The 18,833-nt window shown below is 36.6% G+C and overlaps 3 protein-coding genes across 3 annotated transcripts in view; 1 reads left to right on the forward strand and 2 right to left on the reverse strand.

Annotated features, from left to right (window-relative positions):
- Positions 1-1,813: 1,813 nt before the first annotated feature.
- On the reverse strand, positions 1,814-8,829 carry LOC113687034 (uncharacterized). Its single transcript, XM_089198062.1, has 9 exons — positions 8,089-8,829; positions 6,356-6,660; positions 5,841-6,058; positions 4,938-5,058; positions 4,225-4,327; positions 3,476-3,541; positions 3,193-3,276; positions 2,816-2,971; positions 1,814-2,323 (listed from the first exon to the last, which is right to left on the reverse strand). Exons 2-9 carry the CDS (start codon positions 6,473-6,475, stop codon positions 2,073-2,075), a joined length of 1,119 nt encoding a protein of 372 aa, XP_089054188.1. The 5' UTR covers positions 6,476-6,660; positions 8,089-8,829; the 3' UTR covers positions 1,814-2,072.
- LOC113687028 (fibrocystin-L) overlaps positions 8,724-18,833 on the forward strand; it is a 46,412-nt gene continuing 36,302 nt past the window's right edge. Inside the window, exons 1-10 of the mRNA XM_089198061.1 lie at positions 8,724-9,204; positions 9,317-9,391; positions 11,380-11,521; positions 12,036-12,144; positions 12,386-12,443; positions 17,369-17,456; positions 17,849-17,902; positions 18,036-18,109; positions 18,307-18,417; positions 18,526-18,636. Of these exons, the coding sequence (XP_089054187.1) occupies positions 9,135-9,204; positions 9,317-9,391; positions 11,380-11,521; positions 12,036-12,144; positions 12,386-12,443; positions 17,369-17,456; positions 17,849-17,902; positions 18,036-18,109; positions 18,307-18,417; positions 18,526-18,636 (892 nt within the window). The 5' untranslated portion in view covers positions 8,724-9,134. The remainder of the gene's footprint in view (positions 9,205-9,316; positions 9,392-11,379; positions 11,522-12,035; positions 12,145-12,385; positions 12,444-17,368; positions 17,457-17,848; positions 17,903-18,035; positions 18,110-18,306; positions 18,418-18,525; positions 18,637-18,833) is intronic.
- Positions 14,220-16,408, reverse strand: LOC113687027 (hemagglutinin/amebocyte aggregation factor). The gene is made up of 5 exons (XM_027204726.2): positions 16,267-16,408; positions 15,853-16,002; positions 15,456-15,675; positions 14,903-15,052; positions 14,220-14,394 (listed from the first exon to the last, which is right to left on the reverse strand). The coding sequence occupies exons 2-5, from the start codon at positions 15,995-15,997 to the stop codon at positions 14,346-14,348; spliced, it is 564 nt and encodes a 187-aa protein (XP_027060527.1). The 5' UTR covers positions 15,998-16,002; positions 16,267-16,408; the 3' UTR covers positions 14,220-14,345.

Below are 18,833 nucleotides of genomic sequence, written 5' to 3' on the forward strand. Positions count from 1 at the left end.
CAGCACGTTTCAAATCTGGTTCTGTTGTGGCAGGCCGATTTCGAGACATTCGTTGAGTAAGGGAACACTTGCATCCGCTATTGCATCCATTATACGTGCCGCCCCAAAATTATCATTGAAATTCACTTCCAGACAAAGCACGACAATGTGACAGTATAGATAATTTTAAAACCGTCATTAAGACCTTTCTTTTTAACAAAGCATTTAATTAAAGACATCAAATATACATATATATATATATGTATATGTGATAGAATAGGATCTTTATCATTATTTATTATACTTTATCTATCTATTGGAATATTTTGATTTCACAGAGTTAATTAGAACTCACATATAGCAAATTTATATACATAATTCTATTTATTTTATATCATTTTAAACTTATTTTTATAAATATTAGTATCATTTTATTTTTCTTAGCATTAGATATGGACCTCGCAAGAGATTCTTTGCTTTTAATAGTGCTTAATCAGATATTTTCAAATCATGTATTTATATATTTGTTCATCATTATCATCATTAGTAGGTTAGATTTACTTTTCTATTTCTTTTTTTATTATAAAGCGCCATTGGGCTAAATGGAAATGGCGCTATATAAATGTTGCTATTATTATTATTATTATTATTATTATTATTATTATTATGAATTCAGTTATAAATAATGCTGAATAAAGGGCCTGTTCCCACACCGAACACGATTGTTCAACATTCCTTTCAGCTGACATTTCGCAAGCAAAGAATGATGAGCTCCTTATTGTCGTTTATTTCACGCGCTTGAGATGTACTCATACTCCTTGTCTTTCCACATGACTACATTTGCGCTTTTCTTATCGTATGCAAATCCTATCAATTGTAGTTTCCATCGTATTTTAATAACAGAAATATTAAATACTACTTTACTTTATACTTTATTACATCATTTGTAATAAAGTTCAAGCCCTTTCCTGAGCTGACCGACAATACTATTTAACAGATCCAAATCCCCAAACCTTATAAAAAAATCCTTATGAGCAAGTCGCATTTAGTACAGCAACAACCATTGCTAAGAAGAATCCTCAAAAAACCGATAATACCATACAGAAAGAGGGGTTCACTCAGACGTGCTCGAGAGAGAAAAATTATGGCTTCTTCCTTTTTGCATTTGTATCTTATTTGTTTAAAATGTTTGGTCGTAGATAAAATGTGTTTTGGTGGAAGCTAAAAAAAAGCAGAAGCTGATTGGGAGGCCTCGGTTTTGAAAAGGTACATGTCTAGCCGGGATATTGACTTCTAATGAATCGTTAAAAAAAATGTGTTCGAAAAGTGATAGATGATGTGCCCAGCGTATAATCGACATGAAAAAGCCAATGTAAATATTTAGCGGAAATCTTAGAGACAAATTCCAAAAGTAACCTTTACAAAATAAGACGGTCATACTTCGAGCTATAAAAAGTACAATCATCCTAGCACGATTATTTGGTGACGGTTAAAAGCTTGAACAGCTTTAAATGGTCTTTAATGTCTGAGCTCATTGTCTGCATTTTTAAAACTCGTTGGAATTAAATCTATATTTGGTAATATTTGGTTTCTCATCTGTATCTTACTTCAAACACAGAGGAGCATTTGAAACTGAACATGAAGGAACCGTCTGATACCAGAAGCATAAAGGGAATAAATTGTACTCCACCTGAGGTTTTTCTTGTACAGTATAGTTACTTACGCTTGCACGACTAAATTGGGTAGCAGTAAAAACCATGAATTTGTTTTTTAAGAGTAAATGTTTTACGCAGCTATGAGCAATTGTACCTGTAAATTGATTTACAGGAGCATGTGAATATATGTAGATGTTTAATAATATTTTTTGATACATATAAAGCAATTTTGATGAAATGTCTCTACTTAGCTTGTAGCTAAATGTAAATATGTCCACATTTAAACAAGGTGTATGTATGGATTATGTAAGAAAAACAGTGCGTAATGTTTCACTTGACGACATGGTAAAACGATAAACAACCTTGAATGAAGCGTGATGAAGTAAATCTGCTGGTACAAGAAAACTAAATATCCTACAAATTTAATGGATCAGTAGATTAAGTATAGCCACTTTCGGTTTTTTTGGTTGACCCAATCCGGTCGACTCCCACCCACAGTGACATGGATTTCAGAGAATTTGAGCCACCAGCAAGTACATTGTCTTCAATGAATGAAATTGTGCTAATGGAGTGCTGTGATAAAACTACATGCCAAGGCTGTGTAATTACTCCTGCATCTGTTTTCTTTATAACATCGCTCATCTTATACAGGTTAACAGTTTGGCCTTGATCAACGGTTGCAAGCCATCCTGGAGAAGAGAGTTCAAAACGTTTAAGGGGTTCAAATTTAAGACCTGTTTGGTGGTTGAGATATCAAAATCAAAACTCACTCACTCTCAAAATGTTAATTAGTGATTTGCCTAGCCACAAGAGCCTGGCACCTCAAACTTGACTGACCACACACAAACAGTCACATAGTTGGTTTTTGGTGCGTTGGATATTGTCATAAAAGGAAAACCATATAACTTGGAGAAAGTCTTAAAAGCAAGGAAGGGAGCCAACACAAACTCAAAGCACATGTTCATGGAATCAGGTTTCATTTTAGAGTTGACACTACTGCATGGTAGTGATTTTCCCAGCAATTTCATCAGGTCCCTCTGAAAATTTATTTATTTCTGAGGTACATGATGCTTATGTGCATTTAAGTGCTACTCCTGGCAAGATCCTTTCACCTTTGGTGATGCCAAGCCTGGTGTAAATATAGCAAGCTACATGTACCTCATTCAAAAAAATCACCTTACCTTCTGCTTGGCCTTCTTTCATTTGAACAGCAAAAACACCATGGCCACCTTGACTGCTTGGTAACAGAATCTCTTGCAGATTGGGAGGATGAAGGTACCATAGTCGACCAGAGCTGTCAGACAATACACAACTGTATGGCAATACACTCTGGATTTCTAGAGGCACAGTATAAATAAGAAATGTTACAGTTCTGGAGAGCTGTATAACTGGTAAATGAAACAACTCAGAATATTTCATAACCTACAGGAATGCTATCGTATCTCGTTGTTTGTGTTTCAATTCCTGGATGTTCTATAATACTTAGGTTACTTTGCCATTCATCATTTAAACACTCAGTCTGATAGTAGTTTTACTAAACTCGTATACTTATTCAAACCTTGCACAGTGTTACCAACATCCGATGATGGGAAAGGAATATGTGTGCTTGAAAATTTCATGTCACTATCCTCAGACGTTGCATCTGAAAAACAAAAAAATACTGATTGAGCAAAAGCAAGTACAAGCTGGCACATCTATATCAGTTAGATAAAAGATGATAATACAATTGTGAGCCCACACCTGTACATTTTACCCATTTTTGCACCATTGTCAGTTTCTGTAACCCTTGATCTAATTACATGTTAACCTGTTTCTTAGGGAAAAAAATGCATCATACATACCTGTGTGTTGGATGACTGAATAAAGCCTGATGCCTCCTGACTCACCAACTACTAACAATGGAGGACCTGAGGAGATATTTCATTAAACAGTTCTTACACACAATGCCCAATATAAAAATGCAGGAAAACTCAATCAACAACATGTAGCTACAATGTAAGATAGAGCAAATAAGAACTGCAAAGGAACTTCTGCAGTTAAAAAAATAGGAATGGACTGGGTCCAAAGCAAACACATGGAAAATCCTGTTGAGGGTATCTAAAACTGGTTTTGGTAAATTTTGAAACAAATTATACCACCACACTTTGACCTTTGTTTCTTTTGACATGATTCAAAATAATACCACATTATTGCAACTAGGTTTGATTTTCCCTATATTCAAGTTACTGATACATCTAGTAATTCCCTTACTTTTAGCTCTAATTTCCTGTAATTCAATAATGCAGTTGATGACCTCCATTATTTACCATTGAATTTTAATAAGCATAACATAATAGAGAGTTATGTTTTCTAAAAGTTTTTTAATCTTTACTGTAGGTGCAGGCCATCTTAAGATATCCCTTTGAACAGGTCCCTTGAGATTTAAGTAACTTAACTTAACCTCTGGTTACCTTCTAATGATCAAAACCACTTTGCTTTTGAGTGTTAAAAAAACCTGAGATTTAAGTAACTTAACTAATAACCAATAGTTAAGTTTTAATTATTAAAACCACTTTGCTTTTTGAATGATAAAAAAACCTGCCAAAAGTACCTTTTTCTGTGCTATTTTCATCAAAAACCAGTGCTACATCATGGATGTTTGTAGCTGATGTCATCATAGAAACTAGCTCAAGGCTAATTGCTTGATTCTCCACCTGTACAGAATTACAGGGAAAAAAATGTTTTCATCTTGTGTGCTATTCAGTTTGAAAGTTAAACACTCCCCCTCCTGGGTAACCCACTGGCATTCAACCATGGTCCATGCCCAAAGGGATGGGGGAGGGGAATTTCAACAAACCAATCTTCAAAAGTTCAGATGCCTAGAGGATGGCCCATGGGGGGAAAGTTAAAAATTGATGGATGTACGACATTAGTGGCTCTGTCAACAGTTCTTGAGACAGATGCTTTATCATAACAGAATTACAAGTTTAGTTCATTTATAATAGGTATGTAGTGATAAAACACAACCTAGTGATGCCATGCAATCTCTACATTCTTACCACAATTGAACACATTTTTTTGGCATGGCATAATTAGCTCTTAAAGAATCTCTGATTTATTATAAGTAAAAACTTTGACACATAATTTTCTTGATGAGTAAAATTTGAAATAACGCATTTATGTATATCCTACATGTTAATTCTGTTTTCCTAAAATCATTTTGCGTGAAACAATATAAAGAAAGAATATACACTTAGTTTAACATAACCTATACACCAGTAAGGTCTGCACATAATAACATATGATATAAAACTATACATGTACCTTTCTACATCGCCATAAAATTATCAATCCTGATGATACAGCTAGTGATACAAAGTTGTTCAGAACTGCCATCTTAAGAAAAAGGTGTGTTCCTAAGCTCTCTGGAAGACTGATAATAGCTCTAAAGATAATAAAAAGAGATAGAACGCAACTTTACTAATATTCTAGATGTTATATTGTATACAACCCAATGTTTGTGTATTGTGAAAGACAGTCAATGGTGCCAAGACATTATTAAAATTTTATAATGTTTTAAGATCAAAAAGAGCCTTTTTTTTGGTGGCTTTACCCAGCTATCTGGATAATACTTGTATGCTTCCAGTCACTTTGATGAGGTAAGAAAGGGAAACATTATGTAAATGTAAATGCAGGCCACACAAACAAATTTAGCTAATTTTTGAAGTGATGTGGCCTAGAGGTTGTACAGATTGAGGCATATATGAATTGTAGTGGACTACAGGCTCAACCCTGAGAGGCTGGGCATTGGATGGAGAAGAAGGGGGGGGAGGGGGTCTGAGAGGGCATCCTCTCCAGAAAGTTTTGATCATTAGGTCACACTCTAAAGCCATTTTCAGTATTTTATAACCATTTTAAAAGAGGAGTGTTGTTGTTACTTTCAAGGCCTTTTTTTAATGAACATTTACTGTACTGTGATTAACTGGTCTTGCCAATTATGTTCCCAACTTACTTAACAGATATAAATTGCAAAGTTTTTTTTTTTTTTTTTAATTCTTTGTTGTAGAGAGATACAGAAAGCCAGTATTGTGTGGAAAAATGACTAAAGCCATATATAGTGTTGTGTTTTTTTTTTAATGGTAAATGTTGATTCAGGCTTTGCCCTGTCATCAACATCCACCCTCATAATCTCTTGCAGAATTAATCTTGATCAGTATGTCTACATACTTAAATTTGCCATCATTGATTGTATTCCTCTGAAGGTCTTGAACCAGGATCTCCTTTGCAGTAAATCCAAGTGAGCTCATGACATCCCAAGCTCTGATCTCTATACACGACTTTCCTTTCCCGGAATGAGAAATCCCTAACAATGACATTCCTCCATTTTCATGCGTTGCAAATACTGTACTTACTCCTTCCTCCAGTAATAAAGGTGGTGTTTCTTTCTGTAAATACATGGCATGAAGTGACAGGATATGAAACTGCGCATGTAGATACTGTTTACAGCTGTATGTTATCTGGTTTCTTTGAGACTGCGTGTACTAAGAGGTATTAAGCCTCCTCGAGCTCTCTTACAACGTATCCAAGATTTTAAATACCAAACACTGAACTCTGATCTAGTCGTAGTAATGAGTTTTTCTATGATCGTTTCTGATCTTAAAGTTTGCATTGGCGAGCTACAGTAACACAGATCCACATATCGATCAAACGAAAATTTTGAATTGAAAGCTTAGTTGTGTTACCTTCAAAGCATGTATTTCTGTTTTCCGGTCTGTGTATTCCAGTCCTAGCACTAACCCTTGACTATTTTCCGTAGAAAATGAACGAACGGAATGCCTCGTCTTCAAAGTTTGGAACCACATTTTCAGGCATGACTATGAATCATAGAAGTAGACTTGCTGTACCATCCGCCATCTTGAAATGCTTAGTAACCGAGCAGTTATACATACTCATTTCTCAGGCCCGAACCAAAGAGGTATGATTCAGTTCGTTGACAAATTTTCTTCACAGACTCGAGAAGTAAATTTAAAAGTTGGGATTCAAAACTCTGTAATAAAATATAAAAACTGTATAATTATAGAGCATTCTTACCCAACAACCTCCCAGACTAACTTATTAGAAATAATATCAGATATTAATAATAACTTTATATTGTCTTAATAGAAGTCTACTGGTGGCTGATCTCAGGGCTAGTGCTTCGAAGCGTTTCGTCTTTGATGATGGAGATTCCTTAACCTTCAACATTTCATACTTAATAAGTTCGTGGAGTATTCGGACCCAGACTTTTGTGGGATCAAACTAAAAAGACAGTCCCACAACCTCATAATGTTGGAATTACAGTTAGCATCCTCGCTGACTCTTGGGGACAATCCATTTTGTAAGTTTCATAGTTGTACTGTGTTCTTGTGGTTGTTGTTCGTACTGTCGCGTAATGTTTCGTAATTATGTGGAATAATTTGTCAGGTTTTGTGAATGAATTTAGTCCTGTGGATCAATGTTTATGTCCACTTTTTATGAAGCAGCGCCGTCGTTTTCATTTTTGGCTTGTGAAGCTATGCACCGTTAAGGTAAAAATTTTTCTTTACTGTGAGTTTCTTTGTAAGTTTTCGCTCTCTAATATGTATTTTCCTATTCATGTTTAGTACCGTAAGCTTGTGGATGATGATGAACACAATTACGGGTGACTTCCGTCACAAGAGAGTTTTCGATCGACATGAGCTGACGTACTTGAGGTCGTTTCACAGGTATTCTTTTATTTTATAAAATAATTTTTTAAATGATTATAGAGTAAAAGGTTATGTTTTTACCCACACTCGCCAGTGTCTGGTTCAGTGATGGAAGTTCTTCATAGATAGTAAAATATCATTCTGCTAACTCGTAAAGCATGCATGACGTAATTACAACTGAAAAAGTTTTCAAAGCATCAGCTACTGCCTTTCGCATTCTTTCTAGTCTTAGACAGAAGTCAAAATTTCCGTGTGATTGCGGTTGTAGGTAAATGCGTTTTATTTCAAACAAGATTTGGGGAAAAATAATCCCTTTATGACTTGATAATTAGCAAAAGCCCCACTTTGGAGGCTCTCGTATTCTGGAAATCTTATTTCTCGGCTTAAACACGATTAAGAGATAAAATTCCATACGCAGATTTAAATAACCTTGACTGTGAATACACGAAAGTCATATATGTGAACTGCGGTTTAAGAAAGGAATATGAAAGCGATCTTCAGAGTAATGAACACTACTTAGGCAGTAGTGAAAATAAGACCTGAGACAAAAGTTAGGCCTGTACGGGATTTGAACCCATGACCTCTACGACACCGGTGCAGTGCTCTAGCAGGGTAATTTAGTATTATCAACTGAGTTGATAATGTAAATTGGCCACCGTAAAGAGTTTTAAAGCTGACTTTTCGAGCGTTAGCCATTCGTTAGAGCGAATGACGATGGGTTAACGCTCGAAACGTCTTTAGAAACTTACCTCCTTTGTTCAGTGCTCTACCAACTCAGCTAAAAGGCCAACTGGGAGCTGGTTTTTATGTTGGTTCGTAATAAACTCCTGAAGTGATGAATTAATGACTGTGAATATATGAAAGTCATATGTGTGAGTTGCTTAAGTAGTGTTCATTACTGCGAAGATCGCTTTCATATTCATTAAATAACCTTGTTGTTAAGACGCGATAAAGATGGTTTTTACGTTTTTTTACAAAGCCGCAGAAGTGACACAGAGATCACGAAACTGCGTTCAATAAATTCGAATTCTATGGTGGTGACGTCATCATTGTGATGCTGTCAGACTTCATACCTTATACAGTTCTTCTGTTCTCCACTTTGAGGACGTCAAACTACACTGATCTTAACCAATTTGTGATGACACTCAAAACAATTTTTCAACTAATTCAGTGTGTACATTTTCTCTTTGTATGGTTCTAAATTTGCGCGTCCTTTTTGCGATCGTTTATTTTACGTGCGCCAGGGCACACCTGCAAACCAAGACGTCGTTAGTCTATCGCTACACCACGTTCTTTCTGTTTTTTTAAGCTAATGGGGTACTTAGGTGCACTTAACGTCTTGAGCATATCAATGAGTTTGACACAATTACATCACTACAAACTCATCTGTCCTCTAATCACTCCAATGGTTTGCATAACTCCAATGAAAATACGAACTCGTGTTTCTTGGCCGGCCTTAGTCACTATGTAAACAATATCATATTTGACCCAACACGTTATGTAAACATCCTTCAAAAATATCTCAGGGGTATCTAACTCGTATCTCAATAGTTGAGTAATTGGGACAAGACCTGCAGAGAGAAGTCTGACAATCAAAGTGCAATGCACAGTTGGATCTGACCTTTTACGCCACAGCGTGTTAATTGCTCATTAAGCTGCAACCGACTTGTCAATCTTTGAATCACGTTTTTAAAACGATTAACTGAACAGCAGAAGCGATACCCGAAGGAGACATCACACAGCTTTGTTCAAGGAAGCATCTCGTCGATTTTGCTGACAAAGCTAATACCAGGAGATGAAGAACCGAAAAAAGGACGTATTTCAGTCTGTAGTAGTTCTTTTATTCTCTCTATCTGTAGCTCAAGGTACGAAGGAACACTTTCTATAATTCTCGACAGACTCCAGTTTTTTCCGCTCAGATGATTTGGATGCGAAGAAATGCATAACATGGAGCTAATCTATTTTTCTTATTTTCAGGTGGCCGTGTAACTCAAATAACCCCAACAACTGGAAGTTTGCTCGGAGCAACAACATTAACGATACATGGAGAAGGTAAGCTACTCGGGAAATTTATGGAAGTCCACACCTACTGTGAGACATTTTCCATTAGTTATTTCGGCTTAATGCTGTTATGTCACATTAGGAAATAACTGCTGTAAATAAGCACAATTTGGAACGGTTAAAATCCAACCTCTCTCATCAAATCTCAATAGTTTGACTAGAATATGTATTGGTAACCGCTATATCACTTTAATCTAAAGAGGGATAATAATAGAAATTTTAGCCGTGTGTGCATTAACGGTTCTTATTATTGACTTGACCGGTTTCATAGACCTTTAGACATCAGCGCAGAGTTCGCGTCTTAATTATGGCGATATCCAAGCAAAGGCTAAGTACTCGCGGAAAATAACTTCTTTGACGATCAGCTTGAAAATCTTTGTTCAGTCCTCTTAACTACCTTTGAACTATTGAAACATAAGTTGAATGATTATAAATGTCGGGGCCATGAGACAGATAAATGACCTTACAACTAATTGTTTTGATTTTGAGATTTTTAAGGCATCTATCTCTCACGAACACAGAAATTGCCAGATACTTTGAGAGCAATCTATTAGATAACTCGTGCTCATAAAATTTCGCCAAGTCAGTGATTACATGTTTGGAGAAACTCGCCAACTCGCTAAGCAGGATTCATTTCGCGGCACTAGACCGGCGTGGGATAAGCTGCTATTAGAGGTGTTCAAATTTCATTACTGGAGCCCAATTAATTCGCCTGTGCATTTTCTTCTTTAGGAATGTTACAAATAATAAATTAAAGGAGTAGGCAAGGAGTAGGCCAAACGGGAATTTTTCAGAGTCTGTAAGAGTCTCAAGAATGTCAAGAAAGTGAACTGAATGCAAACGTTCTGTAAGATTAGTGCCAAACTAAATAGAAATCGCTCATGCAGCCAGTTTTGCATAATAAATTGTTTTTTTCCAAATTGCGCCTATATCAGACGTAAGAGAAGGAAGAGCTACTTTTTGAAAAGCTCATTACGAGGCGAAGAAGTTTACCAATAAAAAGGTATAACAAAATGTTATGCCTACTTCTCGAAGAATGGTCACGTTCTTTGAATAAAACTGACCCTACTGTTTTGAAAACGCCCCCGCTTTGTTCCACGCTTGTCAGCGTAATCAATTAGTTAACAGGGAGTCATGCAACAAGGCATGGATCCAAATCTTTGCGAGAAAAAAGAAATGGAAGAGGAAATCAGCCCCCGGCAAAAGAGGCTACAGGAAATATTGATTTTTAACGCCACCCGGTTTTACGTTATCTGATAGTATACTATGAAAGCTACGATTTAGCCATTTTGTTGCTTCGCTTCAAACGAAGTGAGTTTGAACGGTTCAATCAACCCATTAATAAAGCAAAATTGAATCAACGCGTAACACTTTTCGCTGCATAAGTACTGTTGAAGTAAAAAGTGACATTTGTAACGTTTTCTTTCCTTGTAAATTCATGCATCTTAATTTTCAATATTTTCATCTACAACGTTCGTATAATGAGATGAAATAAGTGACATTTCCTCAGTTGTATAACTTATTGGTACAAATTTTGTTGCACTTCACCCTCATATTGAATTTGTATTTAAAACGCATACTGCCTTGCGATGAAGCTTTCTTTATCTCGTATATGTAGGTTCCTGGAATAATAAGATGACCAAATATTTTGTGAAGTTTTCGCTATCACCTATTAAAGTAACTTTATTTACCATTTACTAATATTGCAGTTTTAATACCAGCAGGTAAAACCTTTTCTCACTGCCTTGCCCTAAAAAGTTCTCATAATTCCTTACTGTAAAACCTAACGTTTTAGAGGTATGGTGTATTCGTGGTCTTGGAAAACAAACATCTGTCATCAAAGGAAAACTTTTATGGACTATAGCTAACGAAAACCTTTAAATTTTAGGGACAGACCTCATTTATTTCTGGTATTTAAGAAGGTTTAAGTACCGTTGATCTTTTCTTCGTTTCTTGAATACCCATCTTGCTTATTTCAGGATTTGCACAGAACCAGTTCAACGAGTTTGAGAAGGAGTTGGGTAATAACGTCACCCTTGTATCACTGTCTCGCGCCCATGTCGTACCTTGTGACGTTATCTTGTACTATACGACCCCGTATCGAATAGTTTGTCAAACACGGTCAGTATTTCACTTTTATTGCTTCTCTATGGTTCATTCTGAAAAAAGGCTATTTCGCAACTTTTAGATTTAGGCAAGTGAGCCTTCGGTTATGCTGCTCTAAAATCAATCAAAAACAAACTTGTAAACAAACAAACAAACAAACAAAATAACCAAAGGGCAGCGTCTTCGTAAATGAAGATGAGGACGACAGGTTAGTTATCTTAATCAGTTTTTATCATAATATCCATGATTACAGATTGGCAATTTAAACTTAACTTCCCCTTTCACAGTGCCTACTATAGCTGTACCATGCAGGGGGATAACCGATTTAGGTGCCTCAGCACACTTTGCATTGAAGTCAAGCCCGAAGTGGAGCTAACACCCTTAAGTAAACTTCAAAATGCTCAGTTATCTTGGTTTTCTCATAATCAGTAATTTCGGAAACATTTCAATTAATTCCATTATGTCTCAAGACAGAACAAACTTTCTTTTCTCTCAATGGTATGTTTCTTATACGTTGTCTTACTTTAAGACCCTCCCCATCAGGAGAAGATAGTTATAACGTACGAGTGTCGGTGGATGGAAAGTGGTTACATAACACTGATGAGAATGTGTATTGCGGAGGAGAATGTTTGTTTAAGGTAAGAGATATGCGAAGGTATTAATATTTTAATTCAAGATGACTTGTACTTTACGCAGCAGACATAATTCTAAATCAAGTAGACAAGATAGTAATCAGTTTTAGATATAAGGTAGTTATTTTTAAATAAAGTAGAAAAAGCATTTTCCATTGTCACGCCTTGACTTTATTGATTAATGCCAATCGCCCTATGAACGTATGATGCCTTTGGCTAACAAATCGTTAAACATCTGTTGTTATAGTACAGCGAGACGAAGACACCAACAATTACCTCAATAACACCGAAATATGGATTACCAGGTGAGTGTACTATGAGATGATCCGAGTGGCGTCTAATTAATTTCAGGTATGCGTTGGAATATCATGTCCACTCAGACATAATCACTGATTACGTCACTATAGACATGTCACTTTATTTAACTATCAATTTATGCAAGCTTAGAAACAGTGCAAATTACTGGAAAAAAAATTTCAAATATAGCTCTTATTCTTAAAACCTCACGTGGGGACGAGAATTTAGGCACAGGTGCAATGATTTAGACTAAAGGGAACTCGCCTGTACAGAAGAGTTAAGTTAATTTTTGTATTTTCCTCATAAAGAAAACAACACCATGTCATATGCTGGTATTTCATTTAAAGGTTAAATGTCTTAACTCAGCGTTTTGAGACTTTAATCTGTTAATTTGGCATCAATGGTTAGGTGTTTCAAATTACCATCAGATATGACGTCTCTGAGTGAATCAGCTGATAACTTCGACCGTAGCGCTTGACATTCCTGAGTGTAAAAAGATTCGCTTCTGCAGCCAGATGTCGGCTGAAAAGAAGGTCGTACATTTGACCTAAATTTCAGGTTATTTAGCAAAGAGGGTCGTTTATTTGACCCAAATATCAAGTTATTTCATAAAATAGGACAACTTGAAGATTTTGCTGCAGTGGTGTGAGGGACTGAACTCGAACAAATACTACATATGATTCAATGACCAAGCATTACATTTTTCTTTTCGCTTTCTATTGAAACACTTTTCAGTTTATTTACTGGATAATTTTCTTTCCCGTTGAGTTTAGCCTGGTGACCAGTTATCGTACCAAACATTTACATGCACGAAGGACTCCTAATGGTACAGGCTTTATAGTAAGTCCGTGAAAACGTTGTTGGTGACTCACAGTCAGTGAAGCTCGTACTAAACACAGCATCTCTAACCTGTGCTACTTCAGCAATTCCGGAGTATTTTAAAGAGACAGGTTATTTGACAGTTGGTGGTTAAGAATAGAACGTTTCGATTATTAAAGTAAGGGCCATTTGATGGAAAATTTTTTGGAATGAAAGTTTATCGAGAGCTTTTACGATGGCAAATTCAACTTGGATATTCCCCAAAAGAACCACAAAGAATTACATGCTTGCTTCAGCTGGTAATACGGAGTTTCAGAAACGACGACGGTGACGCCGTGGACAACGTCGGTTAAAAAATGAAATTGTATTTTACCAATGAATCTCGTGATACTCTATAGCAATTTAGTTTGTTTTTCGCTGCCAAAACTATCTCGAAATTGAATGTGGAATACAGCGTTAAATTGGATATAGAAATTTAAAAAATTAGCCGTCCTCGTTGACGTTTTCCAGATAACACAAAGTTTGGTCAATTCACGTTGTTGTTTTGCAGAGGAGGAAAGAAATGCACAAAGATTTGTATCTATAATGAAGGCCGTGTTGGTACGTCACGCAAAACACGTCTTTTTTTTAAAATACCTTTACAACTACAAGTTTGCCATAAGTTTACTCATATTTCAACTTCGAGACAGAAAAAAATCTTAGTCTCCAAATTGCCTGCTAGCCAGTGACTGGGTTTATTTACGTTTAGATACAAAAAATCGAGAATTTTTCACGGTTGTACGATCGATAAATTTTTGCTCACTTGATGGTTGAAAGCCCACCCCATTAAACAACCGTAAGTAGGCATTTCACTAGACTACGAGAAAGGTAGTTCGGTTCCGAAAGAGTATCTTTGTAAATTGGATTACTATGATTATCAAGCGAATTACTATTTAAAAGAAAGGAGAACGAGAACGTGAAACTGGTTCCTTTACAATACTTTTATTTTTCTGTTTCGAGAAAACCCTACACTTTATTCATCCTTGATCCCTGCACCAATGTCTTATAATTCATGACGTCGTGTCAATTGCCTTGATCGTCGATTAACATGCTCAGCGTATCTTTCGCACACGGCAAACACGGGCCTGCCAAGCACGGTCCCTGAAATTCATAAAAATGAAAAGTTTATGGCCAGTGGTAACCACTGAGTTCGTACTTTGTAAAGAAAACATAATTAAACAATTCTTTTATCGTCAAGAAAAAATACGTTCTGGCTTGAGGGTCTTAATGTGGCGATTGCTTTTACGGCTAACGGTTAAAACTGATTTTGGTAAATCTACGGTTAAAGATTGTTTAACTTCTTTTCATTGCAAATAAAAGAAGAATTTTAACAGTTAACCCTTTTTACAACTAACGGCTAAAAACTGCCAACTTTTACGCCTAACGGCTAAATAATATGCTGTTTCACGGCTAACGGTTAAACCTATTTAGACTCTTTTTTATGAACTTTTCAAACTGCTGCTGACGTGAGAGCTTGGTTAGAACTGTGCTTTTTTACCTTTAAAAATGTTGAATACCATGAAGTAGAGTCGAAATTGATCGCACTTAACAATCAATAGCACCATAAGCATAAACTAAATGAGGAATTGGCTCTGAAAATTATACATACTCTTTATCGTTACGGTGATAGCTGTAGAACCCAACTATCACATGGTCTTCTGGCACCGTGTAATCTATAACAGCTCGGAAGTCATTCAAGATCTGGGTGTAGCAATCAGTTGTTCGGTGATTGGGTGACTTACAACATAGAACCTTGAACCTGTACGATTGCAGTGAAATAATTGAGAAGTTTTTAAACAGTCTAAACTATGCCAGCACGCGATAAAACTCCGCGTTGAATACTTCAACCAGCTGAAGCTGACCAATATAAAACCCACTGGGGTATGCTACAATTCCTCTTATCAATTATTCATCAAAAACATTTAGGTTCTGATTTCTATCCGCTAGTGTGTCACCGTCGTGTGACGTAATTCCTCGTTTCCAGGCTCTTACCTCCCTTAACCTTTGTCCCATCTTGTTGATTCGTAGTCTGCTGAAATTCGTTAGACACTTTACCAGCCTAAACCAAGGTCTCCCCCTTTCTTTCCAAAAAGGGGTGGGTAGTGGTGAGATCCCATGAGGTCATTTGGCCTTTGTGATAAAATCTTGGCGTTTATACTTACCTTCGGTCCTCCTTGCCGTTGTCATGTACGCTGGACAATCCGCCCACATAGCCGTTGCCATCGCACATTTTGAACAGTGGCCCATCCCACTCATTTACTTCCGCGGTCAGCGAGCACTTTTTCTCGTTGTTGAATTTCCCAACAGCACCACATTCCAAGCTCCAGACGCGATCATTTTTACAGCCCAGCCAGAAACTGTACAGCGAAGTGATTGCGTTGCCTGCATACGTGTGAAGTGACATTAGAATGAACTTAAGTTCTTCGGTTTGAAATAAAACAAGATGAATAAAAAGACCGAACACTGGCTTCAACCTCACATCCCCATTCTGGAGGAAGTTATATGCCAATAAACACGGACGAGAAATGGCTAAAATACGAAGAAAAAGTTTCTGCTCACCGTTTTCGCACTCGAAATTCATCGGCAAGTCCCAATCGTTAGCCCAGTCCTTACCCGATGGCAGAGCAGAGTCGCAAGACATCGATTGGCCAAAGAAAATGGCAAAGACTGCTAAGAACGTAGAGATACGAATCGTTGTCGACATACTCCCTAGAACAGTTAAAATATCAACGATGCCTTTAAAATCCGATTTTAGTGTGGAAAGGTGGGGAAAAAAGCGTTCCAATCAAGCTTCATCGTTAAAATTCAATTTTTTTTTGCCATATTATTAAATTTGTCCCATTACAATTTGCGCTCTCCCCTTTCATAACCTATTTTAGCTCTAGACATTTTTGGTGAGCGTTCAATTTTTACTTTATAGTAATATATCCATTTTAAGTCCCTGTTAACAACGACGATGTTTCGGGGAGTTACCTGTGTGACTTTTGAACTCCTTATATTCTCTTCTGTTCTTCTTAATAGAAACACCAGTGCTCTACTGGAAAGCCGGCCCCTGAATACGTAGAACTTTCCACCAATTTATTATTTCTGTAACGTGCCAACCGAAACTGTCCACAAAAAACAATGTTTACAGCTCCCATAGTAATATAATGGCAAGTAGCAAGTATTTAATCGTAAAAGGAGTGAAAACCATAGAACCCTCCTAATAAAAAAAGAGAAATGAGATTCAAACTTTAATTGTAGAATTATATGTTATAATTGCCCTGGATTCGAGAAATTTTCCTTTGCACAATATTCGGTGAACGTCAAAACTCGTTGAGACTAATTTTTCCTCCAATTTCTTTCCCCTACCCGTGTGGCCATAATTGTTTACAAAACTAGATAAACAAGTGAATGTATGCTACCGAAATTCTCTACAGGAGATTAAATTATCAGTTTGCAAGATGGCTTTCATTGTATTTAGGAGTTATGACTGAACTAATTGTAATATCCTGCTTTGCATGTGGTCGCATGTACTTTTCCTAATAATTGGAACAATTAAAATTTTTCAATAAACCCATTCAAGTCCTTCAAAAAAAACGCTTACACGAAAAACAGTTTCTTTCTGTTAGGCTGGAAGATTATAACTTTACGATGCTCCTACTAAACAACAACGAAAGCCGTTTTTAACGGTGTGCCACTGAATTCTGTTGAAGAGGGTTACTAAGTAAAAAATGTCGGTATTAATCCGAAAGAATCAAGTCCTCTTTGTTTAACAAGAACCGCCCCTGGAAGAAGTGATGTCTTAGACTTTACACTGATAAGAGTATAAATGAAATTTCCGTTTGGGACAATGTTTCTGTTAAAGTTAAGTATTTTTTTCCCAGAACCAATGAAAGTCCGATATTTTTAAGCTGTTTCTTTTAATGAAATAAACAATTGGTATATTGTAAATGATATTTATTGGCGATTTGATAAGTAAATACTTGTATTCGAAATTTCTGTTCCTATACCGATCAAATCGTGTTCTAATTTACTGTAAAGGTATTTTCATTACAACTCACAGGAATATTCGAAATTTACTGTTTCACGACAGGATCACTTTTGGAAATTCGTGGAAGGATGTTTACAGATCAAGTTATTGAAACAGAGAGCTTTGACCCAGAGTTACCCTCAATTGAAAGGTACAGACGGAGCTCAAAGTAGGCTTCTGCTACTAGACTCCGTACCGCGGTGAAGTGCATCTGCATTATTTTAACTATATAAAATTATGTTAATTTAGACGCTAGCAAAAAGGTACCGAGCTACTTTGTTCCAGAATCGAAAAATGACAGAAAAAGACATTGCGCAGTATGCCAAGGTTCCTCTCAATGGACTAAATTTAAACGGGTCATTTAAATGATTTCATAACACTCACTAAAAATGGTTGAGTGTTTAAGGCAGGATTTCTTGTTATCAATGAAAATTCGAAGTGATTTAGATGTATCCATGCTCTCTACTTTGAGTATTTAATTTTTTATCTGTCAGGCACATCCGATCCTTAACTTTTTAACCGTGTTTTTATTTTTCCTTGCAGGATTTTTGCAGGTGCGGATTTGTGTGAGGCGAAAGATCCAGAAACAGACCAACTGTAAGTTAACCGTGCACGTCCAAGCTTTAAATCAGGATGTGTATGATTTCACATAGATGTCTCATACTGAGTTGTGAAGTACTGAATACAAGTTTCAAAAGGTGTTTGTTTTTTTTCTTTCTTGAACGTTTAGGTATGGAATGAAAATAGAAGACCAAAACGCCAAGACGGGTTACATAAAATGTAAACCTGTTTCACCAATGATAGGTAAGAATTATTTTTACCAATACTCTCAGGAACGCGAAAACCGGAAGAATGGGCTTCATAGACAATGATATGGAAGGCATGCCCACATCCAAATAATAATGGTTTGTCACTTAAATTTTACCGCCGTTGTCTTGTAGAAAGAAATATGATCAGTTTAAAGAAAAAATATAATTAAAGGTTATTTCCCTTTCTTGCAGGATCGGAAAGAGCTTCCTTCTTGGTGTCCGGTTATGGCCGATCCCGGATGTCTAAAGATGCTATTTTAGTTGACTCCCAGGACAAACTTTACCTTTTCCAAACTCATGCAGGTACGATAAATGACCTAATGAAAAAGATTCTGACTTCATATGGGAAAGAATGCTAACAAAATTGATAGTGAAACTAATATCAAGATGACTTTAAATTTCCATTTTCAGATGTTATTCATGTCAGCCCGGCTGTTGGCAGCACAGCGGGAGGAACAGTTCTTACAATAAAAGGCAAAGGTTTTGATGAGACCGCGAATAAGGTTTCAGTTGAAGTAGCAGGTACTCTTGACGTGTGTATTCATATGCATTTATGAGTCGAAGGTTGTTGGGTCGTCTGATTGGCCTTGGGAAATTGAATGTCGCTAAAGTCGCTCTGAAAATGGAAGGGGAGGGGAGGGGCTTGGAGTGAGTACTATACACTCTATACACTCTTGGATTACCCTCTAGCTCGATGCGATCTCAACAGCGAAGAACAC

Source organism: Pocillopora damicornis, chromosome 2 (genome assembly GCF_964200805.1).
Source record: "Pocillopora damicornis chromosome 2, jaPocDami1.2, whole genome shotgun sequence".
Taxonomy (NCBI): domain Eukaryota; kingdom Metazoa; phylum Cnidaria; class Anthozoa; order Scleractinia; family Pocilloporidae; genus Pocillopora; species Pocillopora damicornis.